Genomic DNA, 13,238 nt, shown 5'->3' on the forward strand with positions numbered 1-13,238 from the left:
TTGCCTTGAGCTACCAAGTGCAACTACAAGCTCAATTCCTGCCAGGAAAACTGAATACACTGGCAGATGGACTAAGCAGAAATCTCATGGACCCACACGAGTGGCAACTGGAACCACGGATTTTCAACATGTTGACAAGCAAATGGGGAAGCCCAGACATAGATCTATTTGCCTCCCCCCAGAACTACCAGTTGGACAAATTTTTGCACAAGGACTCCTCACAAAAAAGCCTGGAAAGTGGATGCTCTGTCCTTCAGCTGGAAAAACCTATCTGTCTACGCCTTTCCCCTTCTGCCTTTGCTCTCCAAAGTTCTGCTAAAAGTTAAACAGGACAAACCAAAAATGGTTTTGATTTGCTCCAGACTGGCCAGGCTACGCCAACACTGGTACCCACTCTTGCGTGTGTCACATATGTCTCCATGGCACCTGCCTCAGACAACTTCCTTACTGTCTCAGCAGGAGAACCAAATTCTGCACCCTCAGCTCCCAACATTGAACCTTGCAGCTTGAGTAATCACTTAAATTCACCCTTAGCATCCCTCAGCAAATTTGTGATGGATGTCGTCTTGGAGGCGAGAAGACCTAGTACTAGAAAATCTTATGCTGACAAATGGAAAAGGTTCTGTGCCTGGAACCAATCATTAGGGATGAGCACAGCAGCGCCCAGTTTACCTCAGATTTTGCAATACTTAACTGAGATGCTTCACAAGGGCCTGTCTTTTTCCTCCTATTAAAATCCATACTTCAGCTATTTCATCCCACTATAACACAGAACCACCCCTCTTTTCTCATCCCCTGCTCAAACAGGATCGCAGAGGGGCAAAGAACTTGAGACCACCCAGGAGAGCTCCTACCCCTGCCCGGGACCTTAACTTTGTTTTGGAAAAGCTCACTTCACTTCCTTTCGAGCCAGCTGCTACTGCAGACTTAAAATCCTTCTTGGAAAACAGCCTACCTCTTAGCAATCACTTCAGCTAGAAGGATATCTGAATTACAGGCCCTTATGGCAGTGGAGCCTTTCATCATCTTTCATGCTGATAGGGTATCTCTGAGGGCCAAAACATCCTTCATGCCCAAAGTGGTTTCCAGTGTGGCTCTTAACCAGTCCATTCATTTGCCAACCTTCTGTCCCAATCCACAGAACAAAGGGGAACGAATTCTGCATTCCTTGGACGTGCACAGAACTAAATTTCGAAGAAAATCTGAACAATTGCTAGTGGCATTTGCTGCTGGGCAGAGGGGAAGGCTATTTCAAAACAAACCATTTCTAAATGGATAAGCTATTGCATTCATTTCTACTATAAGCACCATGGAAAACCTATCCTCCAGGGGATCAGATCTCATTCCACCAGGGCTGCATCTACTTCTGCAGCCTTTCTCGGAGGTGTTCCTACCAAAGATATTCTAGAAGCTGCTACCTGGAGTTCAGTACATACTTTCACAAGGCATTATCATTTACCAATTTTCTCTAAATCCAGAGCTGACTTTGCCACTGCAGTCTTGCAGGGCCTTATAGCTGGTCCTAATGCTGTATAAATCCATCCTCCCAACCATAGCTTTGGGAAGCTACCCAAATATAATGACTGCAACAGTGAAACACTAAGAACATTCTACATTTGTGTACACTTACCATAAATGTAGATGTTCAAGTGTATTCACTGTTGCAGTCCTGGTTACCCTCCCTCCAGCCCCCTGTTTTTCTCTTACTATACCTCTGCTTTCTTTTACTATACTTAAAAGCTTTTTTGGTGTATTTGCTTTTGGTTGGCGGTATATTTTTGTGTTTTTAATTTTATTTGTTCCCCATTTGGGGGGCACTTGACATCTGGGGCAAGAAAAACTGATGTATTGGCGTCGGCTGCATGTTTTGTACCCCTGACTACCTGACATCATGGAAGAAGGGACAGCAACTGACGCAGGACCCAAGACTTTGTTAATCAGGCCGACTGAGGGCAACCTGCCAGCAGATTACCCAAATGTAATGACTGCAACAGTGAATACAACATCTACATTTATGGTAAGCGTACACAACTGTACTTTCTGCCTGCCCAGTTCAGTCTGTTTCTTTAGACCTTCAAAGCGCTTCTTTTGTATTTCAGTAGTTGCAACCACTGTGATTTTTGGAGCATAGTCGTTGCCCTGTCCTCTTGTAATTAAACACTGTCACTAACTTAGTAGGACTGAACATTGTTTTAAACTACCTTTGGTATGCATTCTGTGATCTGTCATGCGGTGTATTTGCATGTTTTGTTCCTTCTGCTTGCTTTGTGACTGAAAAGTGTTCTTTGGCAGTCTACTTATGTAGTTAAAGGGTATAAAACTTAATCAAAAATAGCAAAGCAGTCAGATCAAGGAAGCGCTTCCTGGATAGTAGTCAAATCAGGGAAGCGCTTCCTGGATAAAGTAATGGTCAGTCCCAAAAGCCCTATAACTTCTCTTTGCTATTCACCTTTCTTCAGTGCACCATAAAGCCTTGAATCTCTTGGGCATCATTACATTTGGAAAGATTTATGGAGCCTTTTGACCAACTCCTGTATAGTGCCAGATTGTTTAAGGTGATCTGGATCGTAAACATGCATGTCTATTCTGATAGCTGTACTTGGCAAGTTACATGTGAAAATTCTTCAGTGAATGCTGGTGATTCATTAAGAAATAGGGGGTTTAACCCACTTACCTTTGTATTGTCGAGATCATGATAACATGCAGATGGTATGCTGTGGGTGAACCTGGTGATCCATTATACTAACTAGGAAGCCGTTCTTGACCCACAGTCTTTTGTTTTTTTTGTACACCTTTGTTGAAGTAAATTTTAACTGCCCTGCCACAACTGGTGGGGGACTACAAATGGTCCTTGAGTATTTGACTTCCTTTTTAACTGAGGGAGTTCCTCTTTCATGTGTATTCATTGAGAGACTACATTCTTAAGGGTTATGCATCTACCCCAACAGAAATGTTCTTTCCCTGCTTGTCCCAACAGAAATTGATTATTTCATTGCTTGTTAATGAACCATTCATATATTGTCTGATTTAAGAGGTATGCATTCCTTGAAAAGCCTTTATCATAGATGCTGTTTCACATAATTTAGCCCTCTTAAAACATTAAATGCTTATCTGATAAACGGTTCGAGGAGGAAATTCTTGTCACATATGTGTGGTATTTCCTAAGAACTTTTTTTTCTGACTGCCATATTTTGAGTGAGGCAGCTCTCATGTTTTTGTTTTTTCCATAGTGGCTTCTGCTGCCCAAATAATAATTGGTTGTGACCCATCTAAAATGGGACATAATTTTTAACTTTCATACCTTCATACTAGCAAAATAATTCATAATTTCCAATGATGATAAGGTGTGTGATAAGTGGTATTCACCCTTGGACCTTTGCGGGAGGCCTCTACTTGGAAGACTTCAGCTAATAAATGGAAGCTTTTTCTTCAAGGGCAGTATTAAGGGTCCTCTTTTCATTACAGCAGCATTAGTGTTAAACTGTGTGATTCACAACTGTTCTGTTTGGGCTCTTGTACTAAGTTCTACCTGGGATGTTCTCTTTCCTTGTGAGCAGCTGGGAGACACACTAGCATCCATTAAAAGAGTGCTTTTCTTCTGATTTCTCCTTGGGCTCTTGTATACTGGTAAAATTGGCTGCGCCTTTGTTAAATGTTTTTTTTTCTAAATGGTTACCCTTATTTAAAAAAAAAAAAACAGTGGATGTAGAACCTTAACAAATGCTATATACGTTGTTGGACTGTGTGATAAATAAAATCATTGAACTTGATGGTACTAACATAGCACAAGTAAATTTATTGAATTGGAGAACTCTAATAAAATTAGTTTGTCTTTTAAAGCTTTGGAAAGAGTTGCGGCAAAAGGGTGTACTGCAGAGTTTGGTTTATGGCCTTCAGTTATGTACATGTGTCCAAATTCCGGTCCTTCTGAGAATTGATACTGGGAAAGCTTGTACATCTAAGTCTGGGTGCAAGGAGAGGACCATTTTCAGACTTTCTACAGCTGTTCTGGTGAATACCCATGTACAAATCTGTGTAATTTGATTGTACAGATGTGGTTGTGGCAGAAGGCTCGAGTAGCTTCCACTGAACAGCATAGCCTAAAGTCACCTGCACTCCATTTGTTTGCTTTTCCATCTGTCATTACTGTTTTCAAGTGGCACCCTTAAATAGCTACATTTGGCTACAGTGGTGGTGCTGCGGTAGTGTTGTCGCCTCACAGTAAAATGCTGTCCGGTTCAATTCTCAGCTAGAGCGTCTTCTGCGTGGAGACATGCATGAATGGGTGTATCTTCGCTGAAAGTTGTGCGTCAGGGCTGGTAACCCGACACGTAAAAATCAACTACCAATAGCGGACCAGAGTTCTGCTGTGGCGACCCCTAACCGAGAAAAGCTGAAAGAAGCAACAACAACAGTTGGATGGCTGTTCAAGATGTCGGCATAGGGAAGGGCCCAGAATGCATGCCACTAAGAAATGCTTTTCTTTGTTTGATATTTCCTACTTAGGGCTTCAGGTGGAAACCATATATATTTTTTTAAACTGGGGTGGGGGGGTCCCAAGCTACTATACTAAACAATTACTACATATGGATAACTATTAATTTCACTGCTAGTGCCTGCCTTTTTGTTACAGGTGTGATGCGTTTTTACAGTGTCTGTTTACAGTGCTTTTCTGCAAAGGTGCACACCCCCTTCAGCTTCGGTTATAGCTCCTTCATCCAGCTTTGTCATTGAGGAGAAACTTTACAGCCATTTATTTGTAGGACAGATAAGGAAGGTGTTTTTTTTTTTTTTTTTCTTTCCCCCCTTCCTTCCTTTCTGTTCTGTCTGCAGGTGCCTTAGGGAGGCAGTGAATTTAATTCAGAAGCATTTTATAAAAGGGGGAGGTAATTCCACAAGGTGCTGCAAGTCTGAGCCCATAGCCATTCCTGTTGTCTTTAGGCATTTGATGCTGTCAAGAATGTCATTGGTGTTGGACTCGAAGCAGTCCGTTTCCAGGGAATGTGATGGGTATTATTTGAAAGTCATCCTTTTTTTTTTTACATACAATTCAAGCAGATTCTGCAATTTCTCTGAATTATGAGAGATCTATCCCTTCCCAAGGATAAGTAGACTGCACCAGGAATGTATATATACACCATTTACTTCGCTACAAGGGCTGCAGATTGCCAGTCTTCCCATGCTTCATTTTTTTCAGGGGGGCTAGTTAGGTATATGATTGAGGAAACAACCTGATGTAGTTTTCAGTCGGGGATTGTTCACTCTATTAAAATCTGTAGGAATGTAGTTAATGCAGCCACATCCTGTGTCTGTGGTAGAATAGCTGATTCTGCTATAGTTGTACCCCACATGACAAAAAATCCAGCCTTTGCCAGATAAGTATATAAAAGTTTTTAAATGTGCCACTGGGTAAGAACCCTTTGTTTGGACCTGCTTGTCCAGAAGTGTTTTTAAGGTTGACAAAAAAAGAAATAAGTAAGAGCTGTACACCCTGAATATGTAGTCCACTCTGTGAGTCCTAAATGTAGTATAGAGTTTTTGTAAAACTTTAACCCCCTTAAAGTCCGTGCTCCTGCTCGAAACAAAACACATTTGAAGAAGACCTGTAGAAGGGAAGTGCTGGCAGCAGGAAGGTGCTCTTGTCCCAGCCATGAGGGTGCCTCACCGTTAAGTTGATGTGATCCCAACCCCCTCTTTCCCTTTCGTTTACCGATTTGAGCACTAATCATTTCTTTTAAAATAAATGGTTCAGCCTGACCACAGACCTTAAGGCAGGTGGAGTTTAATGTTTTAGTGGTAGAACATTTTTCTTTTCATAGAGATTTTCCTACTCTTGCTTCCAGACCACGTGCCCTTAGCATGGTGCTGCATTGGAGCAGTACCTTTTTCTGCTATGGTAGAAAGGGTCTCCCTAAAAAAAAAAAAAAAATAATGGAGGAGAGAACAGTTAACTTTTTCTGATGCCTAGCAAAGTCTGACTTTGAGTATGCATTTTGAACTTCTCCAGAGGAAAAAAAAAATAACGCCAAAGCTACTCCGTCCTTTACATTGACGTTTTCGTGGTGACCTTTGATCTGAAAGATTTCTACGTGCGTATCCCCATGTGCAAGGAATGCACAAATTTGAAGTGATGCAGTAGTGTCTTTTCCACTGTTTTCTCCAATTCTCTCAGGGTATTAAATGCTTTGCTCCAGTTTTAAAGCATTCCTATCCAAGTATACATGAATGACTTGACTGATTTTAGTCTTTTCCAGAGAGGGAAGCTGTCTTGGAAATCCATTGCATGTCTGACCCATCTGGGTATCTTCTTTAACTTTCTAAACTCTTAGTCTTGAAATCATTTGTCAAAAGAAGGCCTTCTTAACAGCTGTCTTGGATAGTAGGGAATGCAGACTGTCCTTCCAACTAGAAGAAAATACTTTCTTTCCCCTCGACCACTTGTGAGTAGTAGGGAAAACCCTATGACAGCATGGGCCATCTTAAGGGCAGTGTGATACTTGACAGGTTCTATTTTCATGTTCCCAACACCCCCCCCCCCCCTCTGTCTGATCATGTGGGAAGACCAAGTAGTACCTGAAGAAATTGTGGTACCAGCACATAGTGTTTATAGTTGCATTTAGAATTCCGATTGGATGCATCTCAGTTGTTAACTAACTTAAGTTTGTCTTTTATCAACTGCCCCCTTCCCCCGGTCCTATTTAATCAGACTTCACTTGGAGGGCCAGTGCAAAATTTTGAAAGTTCAGGGAAGATGCAGCTGCTGAGATACTGAAACACCCTAGCACATTACATTATTGGTTATCTTTTCCAGGAAGCACTGCATCCCTTTGGCAGAATATCTGAACAGGTCCTTCCGAGAATAGAAACTAGACCAGGTCTTTCACACTTGAGCTGTAAAGTAGGCTACCTCTAAGATGCATCTGTTCGCTTTAACTTTTTCTCACCGTCTCAGTTTTGTGTCAGATTAACCCATGCAGGCAGCCATGGGCAGTGAATGCTTTTCATCCCGGGAGAGCAAGGATCCTCCTTTACATTTCTTCAGTTTTCTTTTTTGTGTGTGTGTTTGCTAAAAAAACTACTGATTTTATTCCAGTTACTTGCATACTGATGACCCAAATTGAGAAGTGGTGGATTCTTGTACATTGTACTCTAATGAGCCTTATAGAAGCAACCTGGAAACTAGTGAGCCTGACCTCATGTGGAAGCTCTTTTAATGAAATGAGGTGGTGGGAGGCTGGTGGTTTGCCATTAGGAGTGTTGCCTGACAAAATGGGAGTAGATTTAATTCATGGTATGTTTCTCTTTGCACTCAACCTAAAGCAAGCTGAATTCAAAACTGTCTTATTTAAATCCCTTGTTTGACAAAGGCTGACATGTACCTCAGCAAATGTACATTTCTCTTGGAGTCTCCGTTGGCATGTGTGCAGTGGTTCGATAGTTGTTCAGCCATTAAAAGGTCTTTTTCATTTGAGGCCCCAGATAATTGATCCCTTGTGTGCACTCTCACTCACTGTTACTCGCACACGCATGCTCTGTCTCTCGCACAGTAGTTATCTCGCTCTCAAACATTCACATTCCTTGTGTGTCTTCTCATGCTCTCTCTGTCTCGTGCGCTAGCGCTCTCTCATGCTCACTGTCTCGCTCGCTTGCTGTCTCTCGCTGTCTCTCCTCATGCTCTCTCGCTGTCTCTCCTCATGCTCTCTCGCTGTCTCTCCTCATGCTCTCTCTCATGCACTTGCATGCTCTCTCTCTCTCACGTGGCTCTCTCTCACATGCTGTAGTTCTCGCTCTATCTCTCGCGTGCCCTCTCTCTGGGATAGCTACAGTGAAATTTCAATCTTTGATTTTTTTGCTTCTGGTGACAGTAACTTCAGGAAGACTCTCAGAACTGCAGGATTTAATACGTCTGTAACTAGACCAACCCTTCAATGCCTATGCTGCTGTCAGAACTGGACCATCAAGGAACCACCTTGTTGGAGGCAGCTAAGTCTCCTTCCACTTAAAGTAGTCTCTGCCATCATTTTCAGAAGTGCCTTTGCATACAGTGTATGTGATGCACAACCTGTTCACAGTAGGAGTAAAGCAGCATTTGCTGATGCAGTCTTGCACAGTATGTGTGTTCTCTATCCCAGGTCTGTAACCAAGGTACAGAATCTTGTCAGCACTTTGGGCTTTTTAGGCATTACAATTTTAACTGTACCTTTGATTCTTAATAGGAATGTAATAAAGTTGAGTGAAATTATTCAGTTGTGACAGTAACTGTTCTAACCCAGGTCTAGCTGTTGCTGTAGAGTCTCTGTCCCACAACCCTGTATGATCTTTTGTTCTTTCTTGCATTCAGGAAGCAGAAACTTGATGGTAGAGTGGCAGTCTTGTCTTGCCTTCAACTTGTGGAGAAGACCTTAATTTACAGTCAGTTCCTTCTAAATAGCCTATACAGAGTCTTGTTTACGCAAAACTGAGAGTGGGGCGGGCTGTTTTCCATCTTGAACCCAACATTCTGCTTATGTCCTCCTGAGGAAGTAGGCGACCAGCCCTAAATGGGGGATGTCCAAAGATGTGAAAGTCTGGCTTGCTGGTCAGATGCCCCCCTCTTGCTACTTAACCCAAGAATTTTAAATGATGATCATGGCAGTGATCCTTGTATTCTTAGGGTGAGTATTGCTCCCACAGCTGTGCTTCAGTTCTTGCCCTTGGCATCCTGTACAGCCAGTTTACCTTTACTCTCACCATCACTTTGCCCTTAAAATTCATTAAATGTTAATGGGGGCTAATGTTGATTAGCAGTGTTCTAAACATCTGATTTGTCTTTGAACTGGTGATTTAAAAGAGGGCTTGAAAACAGGGTGTGAGGCATTCTTAAAGTATCTCTTCCTCAGCCTCTATTTGAGACTTCTGCCTGTCTTAATGAGGGCAAAATTACATAGCTTTTATGTCAGGCTTCACATATTTTTTATCTTTGTGTTCTATAGAAATATAATGGAGACCAGTTACCCCTTTCTTCTGACAACCAAAGATGTTATTTTCAAAATTCTTTCTCCATCTTGTTTCAGGGAGCTTCATGCAGCTGGTACTGTCTCTTGATGCGAGTTCTCCCAAAGGGGGACATGTCAACCAGTACTGATATAGCTGAGATCGCACTCAGCTTTACGGTCTTTCAGAGGTCATTCAGTGTGTTGTGCATTACTAACTAAAATGTTGGTAGTGAATACAGAAACTATATTCCCTTAATATTTGTTGCTTACTTCATTTTGGGGGCACATCTCAACTTCTAGCCTGTCTACATGGTCCTTTCTTTTTTTTTTTTTTTGAAACATTATTTAAGTTAAGTAAATGAGTCACCATGACCCTCCAGACTTCCAGACTGCCTGAAGTGGAAATGATGCAAAGATTTTGTTAACAAATACGTTGATACACTTGGTGTATACTTCAGCTCCACAAAATTGTTGCAGATTTGAGAATGCCTGGCATTTCACACTTTCAGCTGTAACAGAAATATTGAATATTTAATTTTCATGTTACTGAATTTTTTTTTTGCAGGAAGATATTTTTGCCATATATTTGTGGCAGTGTGTTGTATGGGAGGAGTAATATAGAGTAGTACTGATACAAAGAAAAAAAAAAAAGAACAAAGTAAATTGAGTCTCCAGCTCATTTATAAAAGTAAAGCAGGTAACATAGGCATTCACACATGTTTCGTTTTCAGGAACTACATGAATGATGCTCTCCGGACCAATGTTTTTGTTAAGTTTCAACCAGAGACCATTGCCTGTGCTTGTATTTATCTTGCCGCTAGAGCTTTACAAGTAAGTTTTTTGCTGTTTTTATTTCAACTTGTAATGGAATTGTGAAACATTGCTTGTTTCGTCAATGCAAGTTAAATTTAAACTTCTTATATTTATTTTAGATAGCATTACCAAGTCGCCCTCACTGGTTTCTTTTGTTTGGGGCAACAGAAGAAGAAATTCAAGAAATTTGTCTTACAACCCTGAAACTTTATGCACGAAAACGGGTAATTTTCTGTTTTTAATGGCAATTTTGATTGTAGTCCTGCTCAGATTTATAGATTTGAAGGTGAATGTGCTCTGAAATATTTCACATTTTTGTAGCCTGAGACAGTCGCTGTCAGAAATAGTGCATGTTTAATAGCATGTAGGATTGGGTGCTGTTACAAACAAAAAGTTTATTATGTTTAAGCATATTTTGTTGGGCACACTCTTCCATGGTTTGTGGTAGCTGTTTTTCATTTTTTTTTTTTTTTTCGTAAACTGCATTGTATTGTACACAACATAGAAGATTGAGTCATTGATACTGAAGTATTGAGGTATCTTATTGTTCAGTCTTATCTCCTCTCTCAGTGAAAGGTAGTAAAATTTTGAAAGATTCCATATATTAAGATTTCCCACCTACTGGTCTCTCACTGTCAGTCACACGCACAGTGTCTGTGTGTGTGTGTCTGTGTCCTTCTGTTCCAGTATTCTACATATGGGTTTACCCTTCTCTCCAGTTCGTTCGGCCAAGTTTCCAAAGATTTTCAGTCCCTCTAGGTGCGTCAGTCGTCTTGACATGGCAGCAGGTACGTGGGCAATAAAAGTGACGTCTGCACGCACCAACCCTTGGAACTTTTCAGCCGCCAGTCGTACGCCAGGTGCTCCTGCTTCTCGCGGACGTCAGATCAAGAAAAATTCAGTTAAGTACCCTGTTGGGGTTCCTCTCAGTCCTACTGTTAATTCTTAGTCTGTTCATGTCATCTGTAAAGGGCAAGTCTAAGTGTGATCGGCAGATTCCCCACAAAGACGCTCCTGATCAGTGTCTCTTTTGTTTAGGTAGGGAACACTACCACGAGAACTGCACGATTTGTAAATCATTTGTCCCTAAGACCTTACGTCGCCACTTACAGGCTTTGCACTTGTATTTAGAGAATCAACGTTTAAAACAGTTAGCATTGCGGATGGAGGCTGTGGCCAACGCCTCGCCTGAACCACCTAAGAAGAGGGCCAAGACTTTCCGGCCTACTTCTGCTGCTGCGCCTCTTCCAGACATTCCTCAGTCTGTGGCCGACGTCGGCCTGGCCGAGGATTCGGCTACCGCCAGTGTGGATAAAGAGGTTACCTCTGAGGAAGCTGCACTATCTTGAGTGGACGACATGTCCATAGAGGCCACACTGGCATCTACTTTAGACTCCGGGTGGGGAGCCAGCATTCACTCTAGCTTCTTCAGATTCCACTACAGCCATCCCTATGACTGACCTGAGGCCTTCTCCCAGTAGGACGCCTGCAATGCCTCTAAAGAAAAAACGTAAAACAAAGCGTGCATCTCCTGTTTCTGAAAGCATGCCCCATTGGCAGGCCTTCAGTCAAAGTATGTTTTAATGCCTTTGTGACCCTTAGGCCTGCTGCCTTACAAACACCCTGGCACTGCTTCTCCCCTCCTAAGTCCTAGACCTCTCATTCCTGAACAACTACTGGAGGAGGAGGAAGTGTCTGATAGTCTCGGAGGATTCCCTCTCTCACTCCTCTCAGATCTCTTTCCCCCCCCTGGGATATGGATCTCCGGAGGCAGGCTCTATTGAACCTGACTGCGCTGTAGAGGATTTAACCTTTGGGGAAACTATCAGTAAAATGAAAGACCACTTTTAAGTGGGAATCCCCGGATATGACTGAAGTACAAAAGAGGTCAAGTGGACTCACCCAGTTCATCCGCTATCCTTCCTATTCAGCCAGCCTACTTGGATGCTTTTGCTTCTGCTTCCATCAACCCCAACTCCCAACCCCCAGCACCACAGAGAGCAGATAAAATTTGCAAAGTCCCTGAGACAGAAACATTTTTAATTAAGTGCCCACCTGCTGATCCAGCCACTATCTCCATCTCTAGTGATATGGCTTCCAAGCTTCTTCCTACCACTACCATTCTCCCTGCTGACAAGGACAGTAAAACCATGGAGAAGTTAAGAAAGAAAATTTTGCACATCTACTACCCTGTCATTCAGAGCTACTAACTACCAAACTCGCATAACCAAATATTTCTTAGCTCTGTTGGACAAGGCCACTAAGGAATTAGCTGACATTCCTGATTGTGCAGCCAAAGCTTCCCTGACTTCTCTGCTAGCCCTCACATCGCAGGTGAATAGACATTCATTAAGATGCAGTTGTGATGCACTGAAGCCTCTGCTAGGTCAGCTGCATCGGCCTCTGCGTTAAGAAGATACTCATGGCTACATCTTCAGCTTCTCCGTGATGACTTCAGGGCCAAATTTACTGATGCACCTTTGGATCACTCTGCCCTTTTTGGTGAAAAAGTGGCAGACCTATTTTAATCCCTGCAACAAAAAGGAAAATAATTACAGGATCTAAAACACCTCCTGGTCTCGCCCATCCCCAAGTTCCAGTGGAACTACCTGGCTAAGATCCATTTTTATCAGGAAGGCCTCTAGACCTAAAGCCCCAAGGTCTAGAAGACAACCCCCTCCAGCTAGAGCTTCTCCTTTCTCCAGCCAAAGGCCTTCCTTTCCAGACAGGGCAAGTAGTGTCTGTCTGCTTGCCAAGCTTTCAACCCCGCCCCCATCACCCCTTCCCCTGTTTGCCCTTTTCTCTCACTGTTTCCCTCTGTGGTCTGTCATTACCTTAGACAAGTGAGTTCTGTCCGTCATACAAAACTGTCTTGGACCATCCCACCGTCAAGACTAGGCATACCTCAGCCACCCACCAGTCAATTACCCCTCCTTCAACAGGTTCTGCAAATCCTTCTAATACAAGGCACTACAGAACCAGTTCCTACAGAATCAAAAAGAAAAGGATTCTACTCCAGAATCGTTTTGGTTCCCAGAAAGGAAGGAGGACCATGGAGGCCTATTCTAGACCTCACTCCTCAATTCCTTCTTAAAAGTTCCTACCTTCAGGATGCTCACTCTCCCTACTCTTTTCCCCCCTTGGGATTTCTCTGGGATTCATGGCAACCCTGGACATAAAGGATGCTTACCTTCACATACCTATAAAACCCACTTTCAGGAAGTACCTCAGATTTCTGGCAGGCTCATCCCATTTTCAGTTTTGTGCCTTGCCTTTTGGGCTTTCTACTGCTCCCAGGGTATTTACAAAATGTCTGGCTCCAGTCATCACTTACTGAAGGACGATTCAGATATTCCCCTATCTAGATGGCCTGCTAATCCAGACAGAAGACCAGAAGACTCTACCTTCTCACACCCAGACCCTTTTGCTCCTCCTGCAGTCCCTTGGATT

At 42.6% G+C, this 13,238-nt stretch overlaps 1 protein-coding gene across 1 annotated transcript in view; it reads left to right on the forward strand.

Annotated features, from left to right (window-relative positions):
- The window catches only part of CCNL1 (cyclin L1), a 180,675-nt gene that overhangs the window by 89,218 nt on the left and 78,219 nt on the right, over positions 1-13,238 (forward strand). Inside the window, exons 6-7 of the mRNA XM_044070486.1 lie at positions 9,707-9,806; positions 9,908-10,012. Of these exons, the coding sequence (XP_043926421.1) occupies positions 9,707-9,806; positions 9,908-10,012 (205 nt within the window). The remainder of the gene's footprint in view (positions 1-9,706; positions 9,807-9,907; positions 10,013-13,238) is intronic.

Source organism: Protopterus annectens, chromosome 4.part1 (assembly GCF_019279795.1).
Source record: "Protopterus annectens isolate FY-2018-M chromosome 4.part1, PAN1.0, whole genome shotgun sequence".
Classification (NCBI taxonomy): domain Eukaryota; kingdom Metazoa; phylum Chordata; order Ceratodontiformes; family Protopteridae; genus Protopterus; species Protopterus annectens.